Here is a 26867-nt window from a genome sequence, read left to right as displayed (position 1 = left end):
TGGACTTCTTAAGGGGCACAAATGTTTATTGAGTCGCTAAAATGCTTTACAAAAGTGAGGGTCTAGAATATATATATAAATATATTAGAAAAAGGGCAACTATGGTTATGTTTTTCTTTTCTTTTCTTGGAAGTCTCTTTTAGGCGGGCACCTTGCGACTAATGATCTTTATCAGCTCATCCACGCGCTCGCTTTTGCCGGCGAATTGTTTTGGATGCGGTCCAATCATTTGAATGATCATCGGCACATCTTGCGAGACCTGAAAAATGTGGAAAAAATATGCGAATGTTTGACAGCTGTCAATTTGGGCCAAGTTGAATATGGGTCAATACCTCGAGAAAACGGGCGAGGGCCTTCAGCGTGCGGAAGATCTGGTCTTCGTTGGGACTGCTCTGGAAGAACTGCAGAATGGCCATGGCCAGCTCCACGGCAATGTCGTCGAAAACCTTTAGAGATATATCTTTAAGATGTGCTTTTAACTGAACTTTAGGAGGAACCTACCACAGTCTTCACTTCCTTGATAGCAATGTTGTACAGGATCATGCTGCCGATGTTTTTCAACTGCGGGCAATTGGATAGAATGCAGTGGACGGCCACCTTGGTGGTCACTCGTATGTTGGAGATGGTCTGGCCATTGTATTCCCACTCGGAGATGTACAGCAGCCATTCGGAGGGACCCAGGTTCTCGAAGAGGTTGCACATCTATAATACATCATAATAATATTAATCAGCTGAAGTATAAAATATATTTCAGGGATAGCCACTTACAAACATGGCCCAGGCCTGCTGCTCCTCGGGCGTCTGCTTGTCAATGTCCTGGGCGTAGTTCATCAGTGTGTGATCCCTGCGATCCTGGTGCAGAATAATGATCACGTCGTCCTTGAGCGCTGCATAGGCCAGGGTGCGGATCAAGTGTATCCGTGTGTCCGGGGAGAAGGCCTGATTGTCACGCAGGACGCGCTGCACAAAGACCAGGAAGTTGTCGCCCAGCGCCCAGGAGCCGTCGTCCTCGATCAAATACTGATGCAGCTCCTCCATGGCCACCTCCTCCTCCTTGTAGATCTTGCCGTCCAGCAGTTTCACTAGGCTCTCTAGTTCAGTCTTAATCTGTGTCGATAAAGGGATTGAAGATATAATATGATTGATATTCGGCTGAAATTGGATTATAGCGACCTTATATTTCAAATAATGTAATGCAATTATTTCACTTATTTGTTTACAAACAAATCGGCAAGTTTGTATTTGTTTATATTATTTATTCCATCTTCTAACGGCAAGACGTAAAATCAATTTTGTTAACATTTTGGTTAAATTATTCGAATAAATTAAACCGTGCTCTTTGAAAATTTGGTGGCCATCCACACAAAAATAAATTATATCTTTTACAAAAATATAATTACATATCTTAGAACTGATGAGAAAAATTATTACAAATTAGTGTATAAATAATACTGTTAATTTAAGAATTTCTGTTCAAAATGTTTCAAGAAATAAACTAATTTAAAATTATTTTTTAAGGCAAGGAATTACTAACAATTTATTAAGTTTGATATAAATTTACTATAGTTATTAATTCTCAACTTTGTTAGACTTACGTCAATGTCTTTGAGCACCAGCGCCGGTTCGCGTGGGATTTCCTTTTCCTCCGTGGACTTGGAGCGCTCCTTGCCATTCTGCGGCTGCTGTTGTTGGGCTGCGGGCTCTGACATCGTTGGTCTATTAATAGAAGAGTGAGGAAATTATAATAATAAAATAAATTTTATACTTAAAAAGAAATGAATGTGCACGACGGCCACAAACATCTTCTGCTGCACAAGGCAGCATTGCAAGGCTTTTCACTTTTAATACGAAATTATTTTTTACGATCTGCTCACGATAATGTTGTAATTTGCAGCACAAATTACCGCTCAAGCGTGCTGAAATGTTTACAATTTCGGCAAGAGAAATATGCGAGGAATTTGATGTTTCATATAAACAAAGAAGCGGAAAAGCATTAAAGCCGCTTAATTAACAAAAAGAAGGAAAAAGAAAGGGAAAAGCGGTTGCCGGCGATACAATTGAAAGAGACAGGACAGAGGAAAAGTTGTCAAACCGAAGTGTGACAGTAAAACTGAGGAAAACTCAAAATAGCCGAGGTATTTTTAGTTTTTTACTTTACGTAGACAAAAACAAGGTACAGAAGATTCTCACTGGCAACACGAAATTGCATGCAATGTGATATAAACGATTTTCCAAGTTTTTCTTCACGGCCTGCAGCCTGCCATTATTTCTTTTTAATCAAATCAAACTTTGGGTATTCCCATTAATTTGCATAATTTATAGACTTCCAAATTACTCACATGCTATTTTAGTAGAAGTGACACAGAAATTCCTTAACTTTCGACACCAATTCGTGTGGGAAAGCCGAAAAAACAAAAGTCAAAACTCAACTAGGGCACAAATTGTATCTCTTGTCGGCGATGCGTTTTTTGTTTATTCAAAATTCCGAAGATTCATATATGGTTATTTATTTTCCAGATCATGCAACTTTTGTAGAACTTTTCATTGAATTCCGGAGATCGAGTAGCACGCGAACCGTTTCTTCAGAGAATCGACTCGAAATTGCCGCTGTTTGTTCGGAAAAGTCCCGTGGAAGTGTGAGGAAAAGTTTCGGAAAATGCACACTCTGCGGCGTATGAGCGATCTGTGAGTGTGTTTTCGGATATTTCGGATCGAATCGGATCGGGTTTTTATAAATAGACACTCGTCTCAGTTCGCTCGCGAGCGAAATGTAGCCAATGCAGCTACACTGACCGAAAGGAGGAAATTTGTATAGAAATCTCACTCTTTAAACCCAGACCATTTCCATTTTAAATTAAATGTGCAGTGGGTTCTAGGATTTTATTACCCTCTGCAAGGGCAAGGACCATCCTTCACACGTCAATGCAATATGGCAGTGCGGGGGCGGCCCGGCTGGGAAAGGTCGGGAAAAACACAAAAAGCTATTAAGTGGCAACCAAAATACATTCCAGGCCCAGCTGGAGGTCCTGTCGCATTCTGAAAGCAACAAGTCTCACATTGCGTAGCCGAGATGTTGACCGAGGCCCAAGCTGAGGCTACTTTCATTTAGCTTTCAAGTGTTAAGCGCGTCGGTTGCTAAGTGAATCCGTCTTCAAACTATAAAGGACATCTCTTTTCGCAATGAGAACTTCTATTAAACTTTCCCTGAGGCTGGTGGCGCTCCTGGTTTGCCTGATCTCCTGTCAGGCCGCGCTGGAAAGGGAAAACATCGAGGGCAATAACATGGCAAATGTGAGTTATCATTTGTTTAACTATTTCAAAAGGTCCAAACAAAAAACAGAAAGCCGTGGTGAAATTATATGTATTTTTAGTCGAACGACCACGTCAGATATTAGTTATAATTATAATCTAAATTGATAACGTTCGCTTTGTTCGGATTATTATTTAAACCTATTTCAACAGGGTTTGTTTTATTTGCATCAAAATAAAAGAAGTATTGTTATCTTGCTAAAAGGTTCATTTGATTACTTTTTTAGTTATTACTATGTTTTATGTTTTAAAACGATTTCACAGTAAGATTCGATTGATTCATAGGATTCTGTCTCCAATGTGACTTATATTATTTATTAAATGGAAACAATTGGAAAAGCATTTTATTTAGTTTTATTTAATACAAAAATAATAAAAGTTTAGTTTTTATTATTAATGAGTAAGCTTCATTCTTACGTAATCCTATACCGATTTAAAAAAACAAGTTTTATTGTAAATTATTTTTCTTATTCAGATAAACAGTATTTTTAAACCTTAGTGCCATTAAATAAAATTTAAATTTTTTCAGCACAAGCTGAGTGGCGTTATACAGTGGAAGTATGAAAAGAGACCGTTTTGTAATGCATTTACAGGTAATTTCAATAAATATCTTTATTTCGAAGTTTTTTCAACCCGGAAGTATTACAGGCTGTGGTCGGAAGCGTACTTATCCCTCTTATCCGCCATTTACGCTATTGAAACGCAATGAAGTCGAAGAAAAGCCCTATAACAATGAGTATTTGTCCGAGGGTCTAAGTGATTTGATCGATATTAATGCTGAACCCGCTGTGGAAAATGTCCAGAAGCAAATTATGTCGCAGGCAAAAATCTACGAGGCCATCAAAGAAGCCAGCAAGGAAATCTTCCGACAGAAGAACAAACAGAAAATGTTGCAGAACGAGAGAGAAATGCAACAACAGCTGGAGGAGCGTGAGAACAAATAAATCGGACAAATATCGGAAAAATTGGATTAATGGGACACAAATGGACTGGATAGTTACCACACTGGATTTGTTATTGTACATAATATCTTTATCTATGACTCTTTGAATTGCAAAAGATTCTACAGCACTGGCATGCATTCAATAAAAATTGTTGACCTCACTTTTGGATGTGGGTTTCTGGGCAAGATGGGAATTTGTACTCTTGTTAGTGCTAAAATTTGAATAGAAATAAAAAATATATATATGAAAGCTATGGGATATAATACTTTATAATAGGTATATTTTTTCCCAATTCTATACTACGCTATAGTAGTATATAAGTACACATTCTTTATGCCAAAATTGTTATAGAATTTGTTAACTTATGGTATCTCTCTGTGGCATTAGTAATCAGTAATCGCGGCAGTTCCTCCTATCATTGCAAACCTTTGATAGCGATAAGAGGCCTTAGCCATTTCATTGTGCTACCATAGCAAATTATTCGACTGCACCTTGATATTGATTACAAAAAAAATGAACAAACAAAACATTGTTTATGACTCTTTAATTAAAATAGTTCTTTCAAGTAAATTTTTTCAAATAAATAAACAAAATTGTATTTTAACTGACCTAAGAAACCTAATGTTAATCTACGCTATTTAATTACATTGACTTTTTATAACCGCAAACGAAAAATAACAGTTCTTACATAGTTCATTATTAAAATTACAAGGACAACAAATTTCGACTTATTTTTGGAGGTTATCTTTTATCATATAGGCGATAATAGCACTTAGCAATTTATTATAATCCAAAATAATCAAAGTGAATTTAGTGCCACTTAACTAATGTATTTCATCATTGCGAAAACTTCAGGGTAATTTGGGCACTCTTTTGGACAAACGAACTCGCACTCCGTGTTTGGGCATCAGGGCAATGCCGCTATTCTCGAACTCTATTTGGCGTTTGCTCATCACCTCAACGTTGAAGTTCTGAAGGATTTTAATGATCGCCAGTTTGGCATTAACGCGACCCATTCGCTGGGCAATGCAAATCCTGGGACCCTCGCCAAACGGCATAAAGGCAGTGGGATTGTAGTTGCGACTCTCCTCCGAAAAACGATCGGGATCATATGTCTCGGGATCCGGGAAGTACTCGGCATCGTGGTGAATGCCATATAAGGAGATCACAACTGGGGTTCCCTTCGGAATCACATGGTTGGTATCCGGTACAGTGTAGTCCTGAGTGCATTCGCGGTTCAGGATAGGAAGGCCCGGATATTTACGGATTGTTTCCTGGAAGCAAAGCTCCAAGAACTCCATCTTGTGCAGGGCATCGTACGTGATTTTTCCGTCGTTCTTGGCCAGAGTCTCATCCACTTCATCCTGCAGGCGCTTCAGCAACTCTGGATATTGGGCCAACTCATAGATGGTAAAGGCTGCAGTCGATCCAGTGGTTTCCTGACCAGCTATGTAGAATATAAAAGCCTGGGCGGTGATGGTCTCCAAAGAAATGGCCTTAATATGACCTGAAAACAATGAATGTCTCAGTTGTTGTTTCTATTTAGGATGCCATTTTAAACTCACCATCGGGTGTTTTTTGAATGCTAAAGGATTTCTCATCATTCTCCTCGATCTTGCCCGTGTTCCTCAGCTGGATGAGCAACTGCAGCAGATCCTTGCGCACAATTCCGTTCTTCTCTCGGTGCTCAACGGTTTCCTTGACAATCTCCAGCATGGCCAGACCAACTGGGTTCTTGAAACCAATTCGGAACAGAAACTGTGCAATTCTACAGGGTAAACCATTAGGTTAAAATAAAACAAAAGAATTACAGCAACACTTACGAGGGCACCAGGAAGATCATCATGCCGAACAAGGCATTAAACCTGTTGTTAGCCCTTGCAATCGACACCAGTTTTCGGAATTTGTTGTCCGGATTCTCGAAGCTGTTCACGTCCAGGCCAAAGATAGTCGAGGCAATAATGTCGATGGCATAGTCTTGCATCACCTTCTTCAGATCCACCTCCTCGAAATCCTTTTCCGGCAGCTTCTTCTGGAGGTGAGCCACCATTTTGTCGCCAATATCCTCGGAGGTGCCGAACATGGCCTTTAACTTGCCGGAGGTGAAACAAGGCGACAGCATGTGCCTCATGGACCGCCAGCTCTGACCTCGTAGGGCAAATATGCTGGCCGACAGCGGATCCTTCTGCTCATCGACGTAGACCCCGCGATCGTGGAAACTGGCGAAATCCTGGGCGAGCACTCGACGAGCCAATTCGGCATCGCGGACCAAAACAGCCGGACGGAAGAGCAAGTAAATGCCCAAGACGCGCTCTTTGCTCTTCAGATAGGCGTCGTAGATGGCCAGGCCCATGCTCTTCTCCTGCCTCCAGACGCTGTCCAGACATCCGAATGGAATCCCGGAGTGGCTGTCGTATGGAAATCCTCGTTGCTCCCAGAAGGCATAATGGCGTTTCAGATAAAACCACGCCAATGTCAAAAGAGACAAGACCAGCAAAACCAGCGAAAACATATTGGACTTTTCAGAAAGAACGTTACTCGAAAAAAGTCTATAATCAACTGACTAACAAAGAGCTCGGTTGCCATTTATATAGTCGAAACTCAACGCCCATTTGTTCTCTTCCACTTCAACGCTCTCTTTAGATAATGAATTCTGCTATAACATTTAGATTCTCTTTATTTCTTAACATGATGAAATTTACTATTAAAATGTAGCTGTTATGAACGAAATCTACTTATAAAATATCTCTAACATGGCAACAAGTATCAGATTTTAACAGTCGATTCTGACAAGGATCTTGACAATTTAGGGCAATATAAATTGCCTAAGAAATATCGTTTAGGAGTTTGAAGGTAAACAGTAAAAGGTTTCAAGAGATCTTAGCTAATTTATTTTTTGTTTACATGACAACCGGTTTAAATTATTCTTCGTCATATAATATTATTTGTTTTTACATTACCCCATCAACACAATATAGGGCTGATCCAAAACAGAATTTGAAAATTATATAAGGAGAATCAGATCTTAAGGGAAAACCGGTTATTTAAATACATAACAAATATAACACAAAAAAGGTAAACAAAGTTTTACATTAGTAATGATTTAGTAATGAATATTAACAGAGAGTTTCGCAGCTCTTAAATTAAATACGCCGATATGGAGATATTTATATATATTAAGAGCAATAGAAATATATTCTCTTAAGTTACTATGCCATATCAGCTAGAATTAAAGCTTGTTGTTACTGTTTGACAGTTATAATTTCATCACTTTTAATTTAACTCTTATAGTATATGTACAATGTACGATTAAACTACACACTATGTAGTTAAAAATCTCAGTATTCAGAGAAAGATTCACAAGTCTACTCTGTATAGGTTTAAATATAACTGATAATTATTATTTATTATAACTGATAATTTAGAAGAGAGCATTCCAACATATTTAGCTTTTTAATCAATTTATTTATCTCTTGGACAAACGCACTCGGATTCCATCCTTGGGGAGAAGCGGTATACCGCTAGACTCGAACTCCACTTGACGTTTGCTCATCACCTCGACGTTGAAATGTTGGAGCAATTTAATGACAGCCAATTTGGCATTAACACGACCCATTCGCTGGGCGATGCAAATCCTGGGACCCTCACCGAAGGGCATAAATGCTTTGCGATTGTAGTTGCGACCTTCCTCCGAGAAGCGATCGGGATCATATTTCGCAGGATCAGGGAAGTATTCGGCGTCGTGATGAATGCCATGCAACGAGATCACCACAGGTGTTCCCTTGGGGATCACATGGTTGGTCTCGGGTACTCTGTAGTCCTGGGTGCACTCGCGGTTCAGGATAGGAAGTCCCGGATATTTCCGTAGAGTTTCCTGCAGGCACAGCTCCAGATACTCCATTTTGTGCAGTGCCTCATAGGTGATTTTTCCGTCGTTCTTGGCCAGAGTCTCATCCACTTCATCCTGCAGGCGCTTCAGCAACTCTGGGTATTGGGCCAACTCATAGATGGTAAAGGCGGCGGTTGATCCAGTGGTCTCCTGACCAGCTATGTAGAATATAAAAGCCTGGGCGGTGATGGCCTCTAACGATATAGCCTTTATGTGTCCTGGAAATACCGGTTCTTTTGCTTTACTGAGTGTTATGCACAATTTTCATTAGCACTCACCGTTACTTTTTTGTACACTAAAGGATTTATCATCATTTTCTTCATTCTTTCCAGTGTTCCTAAGCTCCATAAGCAACTGCAGCATATCCTTACGAACAATTCCGTGCTTTTCGCGATACTCAACGTTTTCCTTGACAATATCCAGCATGGCAACAAGTATCGGATTTTTAAAGCCGAAAAAGGCAAGGAACTTCACAATGCTAGAGATATTTAATTAGGTTTAATAAACAAAACAATTAATATTAATAATTACAATTACTTACGAAGGAACCAGAAACAAGAACATGCCGAGTAGGGCATTAAACCTATCAGTGCGTTTGGCCATTGCAACCAAGTTTCTAAATTTGTTATCCGGGTTTTCGAAGCTGTTCACTTCCAAGCCAAAGATGGTCGAGGCAATAATGTCGATGGCATAGTTCTGCATCAAGTCCTTCAAGTCCACCTCTTGGGAACCCTTGTTGGGCAGCTTCTTTTGGAGATAACCCACCATCTTGTCACCAATATCCTCGGAGGTACCGAACATGGCTTTCAGTTTGCCTGACGTGAAACAAGGCGACAACATGTGCCTCATAGATCGCCAACTCTGACCTTTCTGGGACAACAGATTGGCCGACATGGGATCCTTTTCCTCATCGACGTAAATTCCGCGATCGTGGAAGCTGGCGAAATCCTGGGCCAGCACTCGAAGAGCTAGTTCTGCATCTCGTACCAAAACTGCCCAGGACGCGCTCCTTGCTCTTCCGGTAGACATCGTAAATGGCCATGCCCATGCTCTTCTCCTGCTTCTTCTCATCCGAATGGAATTCCCGAGTGTTTGGCGGACGGAAATCCTCGTCGCTCCCAGAAGTCATAATGGTACTTTATATAAATCCACGAAAGTGCCAAAAGAGACAGCACCAGTAAAAGTAGCAGAAGCATGATCAAACTTTTTCGAAACCTGAACAAGAAAGTATTCTTAAGAAAGTCAATATTGAACTGGTCAGCGACGAGTTGGGTTTCTATTTATAAGATAGAAATTCGAGGCTTTTTCGTTCTCTTTCCATTGGAATCTATATAGATTGAGTTCTGTCGCATTTCTCTTAAAATTTTTGTTTATGTCATTAAAAATGGCAAATAATTCTAAAAGCAATTCACAAAGGTCTTTAGGATTGTAAATCTCAAGACCAAATACCCAAAAGGGACTGTTAAAAATATGAATTGCCCAGATCAGAAATATATATGCTTTAAAACTTTAAATTGTCCTAGCTTTCTCTTAGAATAGCCAGTGTATAATTGTCAATCACTCTTACTAAGCTAAAAAATAGCGCGTGCCTGGTTTGTTTGATAACAAATATGTTAATGAAATTGCAATAATTTTGAAAAAGAGAGTAGCTGGCTCTTTAGCTTAATCCACTCTTAAGTTGCTCTTCAAATGATATTATTGACCATTTTAGTACGTAGAAAGTACGCAGTAATGGTGAATGCCGATTTAGTATCTCCCATTTAAATTAGTCTTGTTAAATCTATTTCTGAACTTTTTTTTAGTTTAAATTGCATAGTTTAAATGCCGATTGCATCATTTAAAATATATTATAAGAACTATTTTGTTAATTTTCTGAAACTATTTTTATTTAAGTGTACATTTCTTACTTATCTTAATAGTTATAAGGAATTATGGTTGTTCTCTTTTGACTTCCCTGCTTACAAACAGTTGTCGAAATATGTCTTTTTATTTAAATATTTTTTAGACGGTTATATTTTCTTTATTAGATGCCCTTATCAATATGAAGAGTAACATTGGCTGTTCGATGGTTTCCCTTTGCCGTAATATTAGACATCACCCGCACCGAAGTGGATCCCCTATTTATTCCTGTACTATGCAGTTCTTGTGGTTGCCTGCTCTCAGACCAGGGCTCAAAATTGAAATGGAATCCCTCCAAGTCCTGGCAGTTCACTTGGGGATTGCCTTTATCCCGCAGTCGCTGCATGACATGCTCCCTCACTCGGGTTATTCCATCTGAATTGCGACAGATGATGGCAGCCAGACTGGTTTTGTAAATCTCCGCCAGTTGAGCTGTAGAAAGGAAGGTTTGTTTAAGATAATTTATATTAAAGGATTCCGTTTTTAAAAACCCCCACCTTTGGTGAACTTCTGTGGCCCCATCTTCCGCTCATACCAATGGGAGTCGCCCAGTTTGAGGCGTAGGAACTGATCTGATACCATGCAGCTGAGGAGCGGACCGAAGATGGCTCCTCCCAGTGGTGGCTCACTAAGAGCACCCGTGTAGACGTCCACATCCTGGGGAGATCTGTAGATCGATTTTACATTATTTAAGATCAATTTTAATTTGATATGAGGCCAGGTAAATTTGACCTGGTCATGTAAAAACGATGTGGGTTTAGCATGACCTGAAATTTACATGGCCATATCGATTTTACGGCGAAATGCTTTTTTTGAGGTTACTTAACAGAACAAAGTGGATAACGTACTCGTAAATCTGCCTGATGGTAGCCAAAGTAGCGTTGTCTATGGCCTGGGACATCTGCTCCCACGTGTCCACCGGCGGGAGACGACAGTGTCGCCGGAAGACTGGATACGAGGGTATCCCATGATCCCGACCTCTTTGAATGTTTAGCGAGACCAGATCCAGGCCGCACAAAGGCACCCTATCCTCGGCGGTGCCTTCGAAGAGCTTCTGGGTGACCTCCAGTGAAAAGAAGCGATCCACCTGCATCACCGGCGTATCGGCTGCTGTCCTCAGGGCGTGGTCAATGCCATGCTCCGCCCAGAGGGAGAACGGATTGAAGAGCATCTTGTGCAGCTCGATGGCCTCGGGACTACTGTTATCCCTGGAGACATTGAACAATCCCGGCAGAAGGGTGTGGGCAAAGCGAAAGGCGGCTGCTGCAAAGCAATTGGCAATACTGGGATCCACCTCGGGATCATAGGTGTCCGGAGCATTCAGATTGTGCTTGGCAGGGAGTAAACCCTTGGCCTCGCTGAGATTCCTTCCCAGCAGCACGGGCAAAAACTCATTGTACGTGATGTGCGCCATTTGGGCACCCAGTATCTTGCGGGCCTCCTGATACAGCCGCTCATCCTCCCAGTGGGGATTCTCCGCCTGCAACTGGCGAGCCAAATAGTTGTGATGCCTGGCCCACAGCAGATGCATGGAGGTGAGCAGCAGGTTCTCATTGGCCCGATCATCGCCAGACTCGAAGCAGTATTTTCCCAACCTAGTCATCTGAACTCGATTGCAACCATCCGCCGGATTCGAGGAGATGGGCAGCAACTGGCGACCATCGTCCGTGAGATACATCCTCAGCGATCCGTTGATGAAGCTGCGCAGCTGATTCTGCCGCTGCTCCAGATTGCCGTAGACCACGGAGGCATCGATGAAGGCCGTCGCCTGGTTGAGCTGCATCCGTGGACCGAATCTTCCCGTGGGCGCAGGAGCAGATCGCACGAAATTCATGCAACTAATGTTGTACTGCCGGTAGTAGGGATCATCGGGCAGGATGTCCACGGGAAAGCATTCCGGATGCTGCTCCCGGGTGGCAGGCACACAGCAATCGATGGACTCGCCCTCCTGCGAAGTGGTCAGCGAGGTGGCTGTGATGTCGTGGTCCATAAACTGGCCAAAAACGGCCAGCATGACGGTGAAATTCGAGTCCGTCTCGTAGCTGGAACGATGAATCTTCAGGGAGACTTGGCGAGCAGGAGGCAGGCTTCCATGATGACTAACCCGGGGAGCAGCAATGCCATCCGCGTAATCCGGAGACACCATGCGACGGTAGGGAACCATGGAGGCTCCAAAGGTCCTGGGATGTTTCTTATTATTACAAACTCCCGTGGATCTTCTGTAGCGGGCATTAAAGTCACAATCCAATCGCAGAACCGTGGGATCCGGCAAAACTATCTTGGGTCCCCAGCCAATATTGCTGCGCCCCGGCTGCTTGGTGTAGTTGAATCTCTTGGCTATGTCCATGGTGGCCTGGTTCTCCACATAGCCACGTCGGGCCAGTTTCCTAGCCTCTGGATTCGTGCTCAACGAGCGATAGTGTCGAAAGGCCGGCGTATTCACCTCGTTGGGCTGCAAACCCTCCTCCAGTATCTCCCGATCCCCCAGAGCTTTGATCCCAGCACTCACCGCCTGGGCGCCATCGTGGTGACCCAGTGCCGCTTGCTGGAGGGCCCAATCTGCCGCCGGTTCGTCTGGCAGTGGTTGGTTTGGCGGCAACTCGATTTCCGTTTCATTGACAACGAAGAAAAAGCTGGGACCGCCGTCCGCAGCGCCAAGGGAATCGCTGAATACGAGGGCGAGGCACAGGGCGGTGATTACAATTGCTCTGCGGTCGGAAAAGTGAAATCACTTTGTGGTTAGCTTGGTTGAGCCACGACTAAACGTTCACAGTGGCTTGTTAATAGGGTATTGAATATCCTGGTGGAAAGGGGTTGGCATTTTGATTTCTCACTAACTAATCAATAGAGAAATCTCTATAAGTGATTCTTTGTGAAACGTATCGAGATTTTCTTCATGGTCTCAAACGATATCTATCTCGCAATTTAAAAAGGAATTTTAAAAAGCTTTAAAAAATCCATTTGACAGAAGCGAAGACATGGCGATGCTATTTTTGATTAATTAATTTATAATTTTAAATTACGTGGGTTAAAAAATAAATAAAAATTCCCAAAAATTATTATTTTTGCCATGCTTTCAGATAAAAATAACGCCCATAATGGTTCCAGTGCAAAATATAGTACAGGAGCCTTTAGCCAAGGGAACCATATCAAATGGAATGTTTAAAAAATGGTGGAAAATTTCTATCCAAATAAGCGGACTAACCCTCTATTAATACATAACTTTTTATAATAGTTGCCTTAGAAAACAATACTAAAGTTTAAGGATAGGCCACTATGTTTCCTTTTAAGTAGTGATAAACTGCCAAATAAATGTTCACTGATATTCGACATATGCTATTCCAAACTCACATAAAAGTAATGCCCATGCAGCACTGAAACTGGCGCATCTTGTTGCGTCGCGAGCGCGGAGAAACACCACCGGGAAAAACGCGGTCGGGTCCTTGATACGGCGGCAGGGCGACATATCCTGAGCCACCGGCAACGGCTTCGGTTAGCGGCGTTGTTTCGTCCGTCATGATCAGAGCTAAACTGATGCACTCTGGCGGCAAATGCAGCCAGCAGAGCTGTGGGCCAGGGCGACTCTAGAGTTGCCCCGAAACACTTGGCGGGCTTCCGGCTCTCCGCTCGCCACACTTCAGTTACTTTCGCCGGCAGCGCCGCGCTGTGACAAAGCAACTTAGTTTATAATATATTATAATGCCAGCGTTTGAGCGACGCAACAACAAGGCGGGCAACTGTCCGCCGCCCAAGAACACCAGCCATCATCTTGAATTCTTAACGTAAACTTTAATAAATGACATTCGTGAGGTGCACGATTAGACTTCCATATCGTCTGGCTGCCTGAACATGTCGGCCACATACTCGTAGGTCAGTTTCAGCAGATATTGGAACGGTTTCTGCTGCGGCAAATCGCCCAGTTCCACGCTCTCCAGAAAGTCCTCCATGGGCGGCAAGAAGTTCTCAGACTCGTGACCCATAAGCTGCGATAATTCAATGATCTTGAAGAAGAGCAACTTCTGCATGTAATCCACTCCATTGTTTGGGTCGTAGTCCGTCCAGTTATCGCGCTTAATAGCTGCACACCAGATTTTGTGCCGCATATCGTAGGGCTGCTCCACGTAGCTCAGTAGCTCCAGTGCTTTACGGAACTCCGTTTCGGTTGCCGTGTCGTTCTCCTCGGCAATATTAAGCTGTGAATAGAGGGGTTACTTGTTATTCATATACAGAAAAGTATTTTAAATGCAATCTCACATTGATAATCTCTTCGGCTTTGAGCACCTTCTGTTCCGTTGGATCGAAGCCAAAATTTAGCAACACGTCATGGCCCAATTGCGACTGATATTCGACCAGCGTTAGTTCTGAATTGATCTTCTCCACCTGAGCAGTTAAATCGGAATCGGCTGCCGCGAAGGCCGCCAGTTTGGCCAGCGACAGCATAGACTTCTTGCGCGCCACAAACTCCGTTTCGCATTGGGCCAATTCGAACAGCACCTTGGCCGCCCGCTCGAAGTCGCCGTTGAATATTAGCTGGATCCATCCCAGGGACGGGTGGTCGCGCATGAACTGAGCCAGCGCCGTCTGGTTGCCCTTGAAGCGCTCGAAGACCTCGCCATGCCGGTTTTGCCGCAGATGCCAGTTGATGGCAAACTGCGAGAAATCAAATTCCTCATATTTGCGGGTGTAATCGTCCAGGCGATTCTTGTCCTGCGTCTCATCGCAGATGAGCACCAGACTCTGAAAGTCCAAGTACTTTTCGGCCAGCTTGGCGGCATATTCATACTGGCGATCTTTGACTGGAAATGAAATAAATATAAATAATTAATAAATTAATACTACTTGTAGTATATTTATTACTTACTCAGTACTGAGATGAGTTCCCTGCGCTGAGCCTCAAACTGCTGCTGCAGCACATTGAACTTCTCGGAGTCCCGCACGCTCTCCAAATAAGTCCGCCGTCCGTCCAGCACCAGATCGACTAGTTCAAAGATCTGTTGGTACAACTGCTGCTTCAGCTCCGTCTCGCTAACGCAGTGACCGCCATAACGGACGCTAATGTCGATGAGGCGGGTCAAAGTGTCACGCACACCGGCACTTCCGGCCATCGCAGTCCAAGGAAGATTCTCGTAGGATGTTAGTTTGTCGTTGCTCAGCCTGAAGCTACTGGCGTTCTGTTCCCGATGCCTAAACACCTGTCCCAGAATGTCCAAAACAATGGAGTTTATGTCGTTGATAAAGTGGGCCACTGAAACGGTCGTCTGGCTCTGTGCAGCAATTCGATCGTCGGCGATGTCCGCTAGGGCCTCGAACACATTCTGTAGCTTTGACAGCTTCACATAGAATATATCCTGGTAAGTTAGGCTACCATGTGGCTTCTCATCCCACAATGCTACGGTGGCTTCAATAGCCTCTTCGATTAGCTTGGGCCACTTGGTCTGCAAGGAACGAAGAGCCATGGCAGCCACTATCTTCTCGCTGATGTCGGAAAGAATAAAGCTGGTGGGCTTTAGCAAGTGACTTCCGCAAGGTATGGCATTTAACTGGAAGGAAAGTATTAGTTCTTAATAACATTCTGCAGTGATATTATATTCCTGACTCAAACCTTTTCCCAAACTCCGCTGGAATGCAGAAACGCGATGAAATGCTGAAAGGCAATGATCTTGTCCCTCAACTGATTGATAATCTGCATGGAACGCGAGCTGCCGATGGCATGTCGATTGCTGTCCTGATCCCCGATCGCCTCCTCCCAGCGAGGATCGGATATGGGAATATCTTCGGCCAGGTCCTCGGCGATGGTAATGACAATTCTATCCAACTTGTAGGCATCCATGGGTGCACCATTCGGATCGGCTCCAGTTACGCTGCGCAGCAGCTCTCCAACAATGGTCTTGACCATGTTGTTGTTCCTTTTCAGATGGTAGAGGAAGGCTGCCTTCAGTTGGCCCACTTCATCGCAAAGTTCGTTGTAAATTTCATCCGGATCGAGTTCAAAGAGGTGAAGATTATTAGTGCTTCCCGTCATAGCGGATTGATCGGGAGCTCCGAAGCTAGCATTGAATGAAGTAGGGGCGTACAAATCTGGCGTGTTGCAGGAGCTCATGTTCATCATCTCGGTACCATCGAAATCACCTGGCGTTATAGAAACCAGTCCGTGTGTGCGGCTAAAGAACAATGGCAGTTGACTGCAGATGGCGGCACTCAAAATCCGATCGTCATGCAGATGGAACTCGATCTTCTCCGCCTCCAGCTCTGCTGTGGGCACGGAGTTGGACATGTGCAGGGGATACACTACTTTCGGAGTGTACAGATAGATGTGACTGCTGCCCACCACGAAACGCAGGCTGAGACAATCCTCCTCAGTCTTGGCACTAAAGAATTTATTTATCTTAAGCGGTGTAAACGACTCTAGCAGCATGCTTTCTGGTTGAGCACTTCCTGTCACTGAAAAGATCTTTGTTATAAGTCTATTTAATTATTTTTTAGCTAATTCTTACCAAGAGCGTAGACCATTTGTGGAGCATGAGCAGTGTTCACAGCTCCAGCCAGTATATAAGCCTTGTTCTTCACCAAATGAAAGTCTAGGAGATGCAAATCGATCTCCACATTGTCCGCTGGCAGACGGACATTCCAGAACTTTGTTTTGAACTCTTCGCGTATCCTGCGCACCACTTCGCCATCCTCGTAGATTAGATTCTCGGTATTGCCCTTGTTGGACAGACTCCATCGCTGAATTGCACGGTCCGAGAGCACGGCCACAACTGTTTCCCCGTTTTCGGAATTGCTCTCGCAGCGCATGCCAACTAAAACCTATGGAAAATAGTTATTAAGGATGGTTTAAAATGTAAATTACAAGATACTAACCTGATCCTTGTCGCCACCCGTGTTCATACCAATCAAAATAGAGGCAAATTTCTTGCCAAAACCACCCAGAAAACTAGTAGCTGGCTTGATGGTCTTATGGTGCAGTGTGTAACGACCATTGGTGAGACCCACGCGTAGGAATACAAGATTGCAGGTGGTGGTTACGGCTAGGTAGCCCTGCTGTGTTGGTAGATTGAGCAACTGGACAAACTCCTGTCCTGTGAGTATGGACAGATCCACAGAGTTTCCATCGTGTGCAATGGAAGACCAGTAGCGAACTTCTCCGGTGGCGGAAACGGCAATACATGAGGCCATTTGCTGACCCTCCGTTTGGAAAACGCTAATCAAATCGCTCTTGTGTCCCAGGTCGCTGTAGGGCAGAGTCAACTCCCGGCACTGGGCCAGGCCACCGCCGCGTCTTCCCGGTTTGCCCACACGCGGTGGGGAGCCCGACTTGGCTGTGTCTTTGTATTGCCAAATCAAAAGGCGTCTGCCTTGGACAACCTGGAAGACAATAGATTGTGAACCAGTTGCAGGGGATTACCACCGATTTCTTACCCAAGCCCAGCCATTCTGGGTCACTTTGGCCGTTACTGTGCCCGCTCCCGATCCCGCAAAGGTTAGGGCTTCATTGACCACCACCGGCAGTGGACAGCCGAAGCTCTCGACCACATTGTAGTCGGATCGAATGCCGGGAATCGACTGAGTGGAGCGCACGGACAAGCTGAGCCGACTGGAAGAGGAATATTATGATCAGAAGGGTCTACCAAGTGGGCGAGGAGCACTCACCTGTTGGTCAGGGCAGTCTTTTTGAGGTTTCCGGGCAGCTGGCCGCATCCAGCGTTGCCGCCAAAAAAGGATTTTCGCGTGCTGTCCGCCGAAGCCGCTGGCATGCTATATCTCCGCAATCCCGGGGAAGATTCCCGCGACAGGCCGTACAGTTGTTTCTGCAAGTTCCTCTCCATTATTGTGCAGGCTGCGATTTAAGAATCACTTAAAAACAAAAAATAAACAATTATTTCGCAGAAAACAATCTAGCCGGCATGTGTGCGTATCGATAAGCGATAGTTAGTGGCGCACTATCGAAGTCACCGCCGATAACTATTTTTAAAATATATCTGTGAACAGTCACGACATTATAGATTCCAACGTTCCATTTTCAAAAAGTAACGGTGCGAAAATGTTCTGATTTTATTTGTAAAAAATCGTTTCAAATAAATTTATTATTTTTAGACTGGACGATTCAGTTAGCTGTAATAGCTGACAATCAAAAAGGCAAACCTATCATTTTAAATTTTGATCCATTTTATGCAACAAAAATTCGTGATGTATAACCCCTTATAAAAACCTAAAATTTGACAACCAAATTAATTTTCTTAATCAACCTAAAAGTAACAATAACCTATTTATTATACTGTTAGCTGTTCAAACCAATGCGATGTTTTGATATAGGACAATTTGTGTCCAATTTACAGAAAGAAAAAATCATCCAGATCTTGACTTCCCTTAAATTACCAATTTAAATTATGATGTCTTACCTCGTCAAGCTTGAAATAAAATTCCTTATCGATTGCCAAACCTGGACATTTTAAGCTGTATGTATGCTGTAAAAAGTAGATCTTGGTTTTCCAAAATTTGTATCAAAGCTCTTTGATAATATACTAACTCAAAAGAGCCAGTGTATAGATGGCAAAGTTTATAATTGATATTAATCAAAAATTGCAAATTTTGGGTTTGTTGATCGCAAACACTTCCGATTTCTATTGAAAGGTTTTTATTCACTGTGATGCATATAGAATTTGATAACTTCTTGAGATTGTTTACAGGTGCGCCAAGTAGTTTAGGATGCTGCTTCGCCGGCGGCAGAAACTCGAATTTCATTGACTTGAGGCGTCTTTCAGTGAATCGATTTCAGTGCGATATCAACGCCATGGGATTATTGGCTTATTTGGGTTTAATTTCCTGAGTGCCAGCTTCCACACGCCATAAATCAAATACTCGAAAATGCCGCCGCTCGGATTCCAAAGGCAATTACTCAATTAATTTGAATATAATTGTCACAATTTTCCACTTGAAAGCCACACAAAGCCATAAACCAATGGATAAAAAACAGAGACATCCACAATTTGGACGCGTAGGAGGGGCAAATGTAAAACGAGATCGCAATTTGATGTGCATATCAAATAAAAATGTACACAGCGACTCGTTGGATTTTCCGATAAAATGTCAAAGGCTTTAATGGAGGCTGCCAGAGTCACTCAGCCCATCCACTTGACAGCATTGGATCTGGATCTGAATCTTAATCTGGAGCAGTGACAGCGAGAGTAAAAGGCGAAAAGGATGGATGAAAGCATTCACAAATACCAGAGTCGCCTAAAAGATACCCCTTGACAGAATTTACTTAGATAAGAAAAATATTTTTCGGATCTATACCTAAACCTCTATTTATAAAAAATTTACAAGTCAAGTGATCGAACCCAATGTTCTCTGTTGAGGTATAAGGCGTGTGGGTCCTTTATCATAAACAAATTTTCTTGTTTCTTCGTATTTTTAAGAACACAAAGGGAAATGTATTTTTATATGTATAAGTTAGGGTTTGATAAGGCTTGTTTGATTACTTAATCAAGCTAGAAATATGAAATATATAAAGTACGAGTCGTTTAATTAGTTTTGTATACCCTAATATCTCAGGACAAAGCGGGGTAAAATTACGTAATTGATCTGGCGGCATTATTCAAAGGCTGCGGAAATAAAAACTGTTTTTGGGTTAAAAACCACCGATAGTGCTGTTACTATTGTAGTCTTTTCATATTGTTTATTTATTGTTGTTAATAAATCTTAATTTGCTTACCTTACGCTCGCTTTGGCGGTCTGGTGCATTGAGGAAATGCAAATGAGAGCAGTGAAAGCAGTCGGGGAAAGGGGAAAGTAAGTAACTGTGGGTGCAGTGAAGGGAGGAGGAGAGGGGAGAAGGGCACCTCTGCTACAGCGGCTCCAGAACCTTTGATCCTCTGACGCAACATGAATTAAACGGCGCTACAGGGCGAACTCTATCCTGGCTTATCGCCAACTCCCCGATCCGATCCTTTGTGTGATATATGGGAATGACAAATTCTCCACTTGAGAGTTGCCTCGGTCTAGACTCTGCATTTCGTGGGGCATATGTATATGCCTATAGGGACAGGCACACGTCGCCGCAACATTGCCGCCGACACTGAAAGACGAGACCGTAATTGTTTATGGGTCGCAGATTCATATTCCGCCCTCGCGACATGGGCGTGTCTGGTCAGTGTGGTCCATTAGGTCATGTTTAGTGCCACTTGACATGCATTATCCTCCTCCGCCGGCGAGGGCGGTTTGTTTGCCACTCCACGGTCAACTCCTTTGGGAGTTTTGGCGGGGAGCCAGGATGCCAACATTGTCCTTGAACATTACTGTCTGGGAAATGTATCTCATATATAATTGGTATCAAAATTATAAATGCAATTATTTGTTTTATATATTTTACGGTTAATAATTTTGTGATTTTATTTTTCATAAGGATTCTTATATGAACCCTTATCCCTTTCTTATTTTGACTGTCGGATTTAATAAAAACCTTTTTTTTTAAAGAAACTAATTTTCTTCCATAGAATTAAATAAATTATAAAAAAATATAATAAAATTATATAAAATCCTATTTAAATTTGTTTAATTTTAAAATAACTTTAAGGCTGTTTTACAGTAAATACTACACAGAGAGAATTTTTCAAGAAGAATGACGTCCACTAATTTAGTATTTGTATTCTCAATTGGAGGATGTACTGATTTTGTGGACAAATTTTGGAAAAAAAGGCTTATTTCACCCTTGTTGTTTCAACCTTATTTGTTCCCATTTTTGGAGACAAAAAACTCTAAGAAGGCTCAATTCCAAGGTATATTATTCTAAAAATTGGTACTGAATGTGAGTAATTTGCACTTATATTTTGAGTAAAAAACTATCAATTTGAGCGTAAAGTTCTTGAATAATTGTCTCTGAGTATGCATGAAAAGGCCACTTTTAATGGCGATTTAATGTGTATAATACATTTAAGCTAATCCACGATCCCCGTGACTGACACTTAACCCAGGGCAACTGAATCGGAGTCTTCACCCGACGGCCGACCCCAGAAGCTCCGGCTGTCAGAAGTTTTATTTATCCAATTCCGTACTACCCGAAACCGAAAGTGTGATCAGCTGCACTTGTTGGTCTGTGGCTGCAACCTCCCCTCACCCATTGACCCCTGCCATGTGTTTGTGGAGTAATTGATATGCCACTGCCACAACACCACCGATTCACCACCGCAAGCAGATTCAGAATCCGAATCCGAATCAGCCCCCAATGAAATATTAGCCTTTGCCCCGATGGCTGTCATAAAATGTTGAGTTGGAGGAGTTCTTGGGCCCTGCATTTCGTATCTCAACGAGAGAGTATCTGTATCTGTGGAGGCAGGAAAACATTTTACAGTTGCATTGACGATGCCACTTAAACGTTTCATAAATGCAACCTTTGTAATGTCTGCCGCCAACGCATTTCCCCCTTTCCATTTCCCCGTGCCCTGGAATCCCTGCGAAAAGTTGAAAAAGGGAAAACATTTCCCGCACTAAAACGGAAATTGTTGTGTTTTCATTGGCCTTTGAATTCGTTTTTCATAAAACTGATCGCTCGCTCCGATAAAATTGATTTATGCGGCGATCGGCGGCAATTATACGCAGATGCGGTGCCTAATGGATCGGTGGCCGATCGAAAGCTGTTCATAAAGATATAAATACAAGGAGTCATATGCCATGGTGTAATTTGCTTTTTTTCTTTGACAAAGGCTGAACCAAGGAAATATGAAATAAGAAGCTGTAGAATTAAAAGGAAAAAACCAAAAGCCTTTACTGAAAAATCTAAAAAATGTATAAACTAATATAAAACGAAGTATCTGTAAAATTTCTAAAATAATTGCTTATATTTTAAGGAAATTTGTAGTTTTATCTTTTATCCTTTACCACACAAAATTTAGTTTTTTTTTATTACTTTAAAAACAAATGCATTAAGTCAAATAGTTTGTCTTAAACTTTATTTATTGTCCAATATATACATAAAACAAGGTACTAGAGCTATGAGGCGTTTGCTTAAACTACAACATATAGTCTGCTTGAAACTGCAATAAATTAGAGACTCGAATCCTTCGTCCTGGGAGCGAACTACTGCATGTGCTGGATCTGTTGATGCTGCTGCGATTGCTGGATGGTTGGGGGCCACATCACGTGATTGGGAATCGGCGGGGGCAGCGAGGTGGGCGAGTGCAGGGGTTCGGTCTTCAGCTTAAGATGCTTGGCGATGCCCTCGCAGTCGATGTCACCCCGTTTCGACTTGTATCGCCTATTCTGGAACCATATCTTCACCTGCGTCGCCGAAAGATTCAGCTTCTGGGCGATTATCTCGCGCTCCGCTCCGGTCAGATACTTTTTCAGCCGAAAGCGACACTCCAGTTCCAGGACCTGAGCCTGCGAGAAGAGCACTCGGGGCTTTCGCTTCATCCTTGGCTTCGAGGATCCGTTGTTGCTGCCATGGCTGCCGGTGCCATTGATGCTGTTTTTGCGCAGCTCGGAGCGCGAGGAGGTCACCTGGCTGTTGTCCTCTGAAAGGTGAAAAATTAGACAAACATTTAGTATGAGAAATATCTAAAAAAAAAAAGAATTTGTTTTGATGTGTTCGAGATTTTCAAGCTTATGCCTTTAAAAAAACTTAAGATAAGTTATCTCAAAAGTTCAACACTCAACATAATAAATTATTTAAATGATTAAATTTTCCATTTAAATTTTTATTAATGGTAAAGAGCTAAGCCGACATTTAACCAACATTTTTGTTTATTTGACTTTCTAAATATCCTTTTCTGACACTTTTGCAATATGTGGTAAAGGCTCTACGGAACTTCCTTATCTGAACTACTTTATGAAGCCAAAAATTGCAAAACTCTATATTATCCCTAAAATATTTGTTTGACATTTTGGTCTTATAAAGTCTTAAGAAATATCTGAATATGGGCTGTAAGTCACATCTTTGTCTTCATTATCCTTTAAAGTAAAATCTGTTTTACAAATCAGAGATTGGAAATCCCTATACTATTAATTGTGGACTTACGAAATCAATGCTTATTATTTCTCTAACCTTATTGTTTTTTCGCAAGATTCAAATAAGTTTTCATTAATATTCTTTATGTATAAAGTATACTGAACTTTTTTTTCTTTCGATTCTTGAAACCCAATTATTATTAATAATGATATAAGTACTTACTTCTCTTGGCACCCTCCTCGGCGCTGTGAATGCTCCTTAGCGAGGCCGAGTTGCTGGCCGTCTCCATGAGACGCTGTGCCAGGGGATTCCCGCAGAGCTTTTGCGCCGGCGTTTGCAGGCTGTCCACCTCCGCGGAGCTGTTGAGGTCCAGGGTGGGCGAGGGCGTCACATAGGGCGTGGGTATGTACTCGCTCTTGATGCCCACCGGGACGACCGAGGGCGTGACTCCGCCGTAAACCTCTCCCGATCCGCTTCCGGTTCCTCCGTAGTTGTAGTTGTAGGTGGCGGGACTTTGGTAGGCCGTCGCCGAGGCTCCGGCGTAAAACTGCGAGGCGGACATGTTGTAGGCCGTCGCGGAGTGCTGGAAACTCTGGTGGGGATGATGCCCATGATGATGCTGGAACATGTGGGCGGGCATTCCGTAGTCCTGGTATCCACCATAAAGCTGATGGGGCGGCGGAGGCAGGAGCGGCGACAGAGACGACGATGTGGTCGTGTTGGTGGTGCCATCGTCCAAGTGCTGGGGATGCAATTGCTGCTGCTGGACCGGCAGCTCGGATTGGTGATGCTGCTGGTGGCTGTGGTACTGATGCGGATGCTGATGGAGGTGCTGCTGGTACTCGCCGGCGCCATAGAGCGCCGAGGCAGCGGCCGCACTGCGGGAAAGCAGGGAAATGAGAAAGGCGAAAGGTTAAACAGGGAACTCGAGCTATATGGCCGCCATATGTTGCATCATGCCGGACATTTTGGCTCCCCGGACTGCAGACTTTTTGCCCACTTCCTGCTGGCGCGACAGGATCCTTGGTGACATCATTTCATGGCTCATCAGGAAATTAAGGACGCCCCCGGGGCGGCGGACGCACACATGCGAATCACACATGTTGGCCAGCCAAAAAAGAGGATCGAGGCGATCGCCCAACTGACTGACCGACTGCCTACCTCGGACATTTCTTGTTGTTCTTATTGTTAACACTGTGTCTTCGCATCTTTGTCTTCGGCCTCTTGTACAAATAACGATGATTTGTCAAAGCCTCGAGGTTCGAGGTTCTTCGGTTCCAAATCCTATTTGCAATTCATGCTTTCTATGTGTTTTCATAGGATTTCTTCTGCTACGTCTCGACGGAAGGTTATCAAAATATTATCTTTCGTTGGAAAATTGGTAGAAATTAATTTTCCTATGGAGCCCTATTAAATAAAAATAAATAAAATGCATTCGGGGATGGGAAGTGCGCTGAGAAGAAGTTGCTGACAGGTAGAAGTGGCAGAGATATTCAAGAAGATGCTGGGTAATAAGTAAATATCAGTTAAATAACAGTTGGCATGGCCTCTATAGCCTCTATAGAGAAGTATACTTCTCAGAATCTATATGTTGATTTAATTGTAGTAAATAGGAAAGTTTATGAATTTTACTAAAACATAATATTATTATTATTTCTTAATTAATCAAGAAATCCTTTGTTCTGATTTCCATTTAGATGTAAAACCTTTTTATATTCCTAAAACATCAATCCTATTCCAAAAACGGAGAGATCCTAACTTTTGAATAAGGAAGTCTTAACTAGTATGATCCCATTTAAAAAATCCTTAAAGCTTACCTATCGAGATGCCCGTAGGCGCCTTCGTAGGCCTCCGTTTGGTTGACCATGTTCAGTATATCCTTGACTGAAAACGGAGTGGTATTCAGCGAATCGGCATTTGTCAAACTGCCCGGACTGGGGGACTGATTGTAGTCGTAATAGCCACCCGATTGAGCCTGCTGCTGATGGTGCTGCAACATCCTCGCGATGCGATCACTTGGCCACTTGAGAAGCACTTGGAATTTAAATAAATACAACAATTTGCCAAATCGCACTTGAACTTGCGACACTTGAATGGGTATGGGAATCTCGGTAGTTGGGCAATCGAGTAGGTGGCGGAGTACACCCCACCGAAACCGTAATCGAGATCGAACTGGTTGGTAACCCGTAACCCGTAAGCCCAAAGACGTAAAGTGCCGTTCCGATGCGCACTCGACCGTGTCTGCAATTTGTCAGCTCGATTTTGGTACTGACCGAGTGCTTCTTTCACCCCAGATTTCCTTATAGTATATGGTATGGTGGTGTGCCATACAGACGCACACGAGTACCGTTACGGGGAAAATGGCCGCCCAGAAGCCAATCACAGCACAGCATCGGAATGCGGACTTCTCTCTCTATCCCGTTCGTTGTGTTCATCTCTTTGGATAGAGATGTACTCTTTTTAATAATTTAAAGAATCTTTTTATTATTATGTAGAGTACAAAAAATAGTATAAAATAAAATAACAATACTTTTAAAATTTAAAAAACAAGTTAAAGCTTTTCTTAATTTATATATTACACCTATCAATATGAAATCATTTAATCACCAAGACACTTGCATTTTAAGAAAATATTAATTTGATATAACCACAAAATTAAAAAATGTAAAAAAATAATTAAATGAAGATATCAGTTTAAGATGTCAGTTCATTATAATTCTTGCGTGATCTGCGTGATTGAGAAAGCATTTCTTTGTTACCCTCTCTATGACCATCCTCTTCGCTCTGTCTATATGTGAACCACCATGTGTAGGTGTGTACATTGCACATACACAATTCTATATGTATCTTTAAACAATCACAGACTTTGTACCTTACTATCAGATTCAATAACCGACTCCTTCGTATTTCCACTTGCAACGTCACGAATTCCTCTGCCTGCTCCCTGTTGTTATTAGTTGTTTGTTCGCAGCCACTTTATGCAGATTTTGTTTCGCTACTTGAGCTTGAGTATCTGTATTTATTATTGTAAAGTCCTTAAGTTTTATAGTCCCTTTATACGTTGGTTTGCTTATAGTGTATAGTGTACAAACTGGATGTCAAGTGGCGCTCAAGTGCAGATTTTCGCACACTTGATTTTATGAGTTTACTTAGCTGACAAATGATAAATTCGAGTAACAGCAAAGTATTTATTTCAAGTACTTTTGCACATTTAAAAACACTTATGTACGTCCAATCGTGACAACAGGTGTTTTTTCAGTATACAAATTATAAGTTACTTTTATAAGTTTTTCTCTTTTTATGCAACTTCTGCTTCTTTTTCCTAGAATAGGAAACAAAAGCGCGAGTTTCCTTTTTTCTTCTAATTTTTGGATTAAAGCTCTTAAATGTTGGAATTGAATTTCCTTTTTTCTTCTAATTTTAAGACTAAAGCTCTTAAATGTTGGAATGGTCATATAAAAAATAAAATTCCTATTTTCCTATTTAAAAAACACGAACGTATTTTTATGTTAATCGTTTTACAGTGAAACTATCAATAATTATAAGAAAAACTTATATTATGATCAGTAAATCAACCGTTTTATTTCTGAATCCTTAAATATAATTCTAGTTAGTTAAATTTAAAAGGCTGTGGCTAGAGACAAATAACTTCTTACTATGTTGTTCCAAATGTTTTTTGTTAAAAGATAATTTAGTAAAGCATCATATTTTCTTTTAAAAAATAACGTATTTGAGGCCAAATTCCTCATTGCTATGCCAGGAGTATGTACCCGCTATCCTAGCCGATACATCCTCCTTACATTTCAGGGTGACCGTTTATTTGACATTTCTGGTATATTTTGCTCGGTATTTTTTCCAAGCCAGTTTTATCGATAAGTACGTG

At 42.3% G+C, this 26867-nt stretch overlaps 6 protein-coding genes and 1 pseudogene across 7 annotated transcripts; 1 reads left to right on the top strand and 6 right to left on the bottom strand.

Moving 5' to 3' along the window:
- Positions 1-8: 8 nt before the first annotated feature.
- On the bottom strand, positions 9-2600 carry LOC108061873 (uncharacterized). The gene is made up of 6 exons (XM_017148290.3): positions 2340-2600; positions 1596-1716; positions 769-1107; positions 502-702; positions 333-446; positions 9-259 (listed from the first exon to the last, which is right to left on the bottom strand). Exons 2-6 carry the CDS (start codon positions 1707-1709, stop codon positions 140-142), a joined length of 888 nt encoding a protein of 295 aa, XP_017003779.1. The 5' UTR covers positions 1710-1716; positions 2340-2600; the 3' UTR covers positions 9-139.
- On the top strand, positions 2159-4383 carry CCAP (Crustacean cardioactive peptide). 2 transcript variants are annotated; one of them, XM_017148276.3, is made up of 4 exons: positions 2159-2173; positions 3012-3291; positions 3839-3902; positions 3958-4383. In XM_017148276.3, the coding sequence occupies exons 2-4, from the start codon at positions 3181-3183 to the stop codon at positions 4251-4253; spliced, it is 471 nt and encodes a 156-aa protein (XP_017003765.2). In that variant the 5' UTR covers positions 2159-2173; positions 3012-3180; the 3' UTR covers positions 4254-4383. The 2 variants fall into 2 exon arrangements, with proteins under 2 accessions (XP_017003765.2, XP_070073500.1); XM_070217399.1 differs by lacking the exon at positions 2159-2173 and adding an exon at positions 2569-2685 and having other exon boundaries at positions 2753-3291.
- A 429-nt stretch (positions 4384-4812) lies between these two features.
- On the bottom strand, positions 4813-6798 carry LOC108061861 (probable cytochrome P450 6d4). Its single transcript, XM_017148275.3, has 3 exons — positions 6077-6798; positions 5819-6021; positions 4813-5760 (listed from the first exon to the last, which is right to left on the bottom strand). The coding sequence occupies exons 1-3, from the start codon at positions 6763-6765 to the stop codon at positions 5105-5107; spliced, it is 1548 nt and encodes a 515-aa protein (XP_017003764.2). The 5' UTR covers positions 6766-6798; the 3' UTR covers positions 4813-5104.
- Positions 6799-7719: 921 nt separating this feature from the next.
- Positions 7720-9392, bottom strand: LOC108061759 (probable cytochrome P450 6d4; annotated as a pseudogene).
- A 634-nt stretch (positions 9393-10026) lies between these two features.
- Positions 10027-13798, bottom strand: cd (peroxidasin homolog cardinal). Its single transcript, XM_017148099.3, has 4 exons — positions 13393-13798; positions 10890-12749; positions 10539-10708; positions 10027-10473 (listed from the first exon to the last, which is right to left on the bottom strand). The coding sequence occupies exons 1-4, from the start codon at positions 13557-13559 to the stop codon at positions 10166-10168; spliced, it is 2505 nt and encodes an 834-aa protein (XP_017003588.2). The 5' UTR covers positions 13560-13798; the 3' UTR covers positions 10027-10165.
- A 12-nt stretch (positions 13799-13810) lies between these two features.
- Positions 13811-17979, bottom strand: Nup133 (nuclear pore complex protein Nup133). Its single transcript, XM_017148254.3, has 8 exons — positions 17692-17979; positions 17461-17635; positions 16903-17406; positions 16536-16848; positions 15644-16482; positions 14903-15581; positions 14296-14837; positions 13811-14234 (listed from the first exon to the last, which is right to left on the bottom strand). The coding sequence occupies exons 1-8, from the start codon at positions 17865-17867 to the stop codon at positions 13860-13862; spliced, it is 3603 nt and encodes a 1200-aa protein (XP_017003743.2). The 5' UTR covers positions 17868-17979; the 3' UTR covers positions 13811-13859.
- A 4048-nt stretch (positions 17980-22027) lies between these two features.
- Positions 22028-25231, bottom strand: tin (tinman). The gene is made up of 3 exons (XM_017148110.3): positions 24802-25231; positions 23207-23862; positions 22028-22550 (listed from the first exon to the last, which is right to left on the bottom strand). Exons 1-3 carry the CDS (start codon positions 24981-24983, stop codon positions 22114-22116), a joined length of 1275 nt encoding a protein of 424 aa, XP_017003599.2. The 5' UTR covers positions 24984-25231; the 3' UTR covers positions 22028-22113.
- Between the last annotated feature and the right edge of the window lie 1636 nt (positions 25232-26867).

This window comes from Drosophila takahashii, chromosome 3R (assembly GCF_030179915.1).
Source record: "Drosophila takahashii strain IR98-3 E-12201 chromosome 3R, DtakHiC1v2, whole genome shotgun sequence".
NCBI classification, from domain to species: domain Eukaryota; kingdom Metazoa; phylum Arthropoda; class Insecta; order Diptera; family Drosophilidae; genus Drosophila; species Drosophila takahashii.
This window is presented reverse-complemented; position numbering and strand designations above follow the sequence as displayed.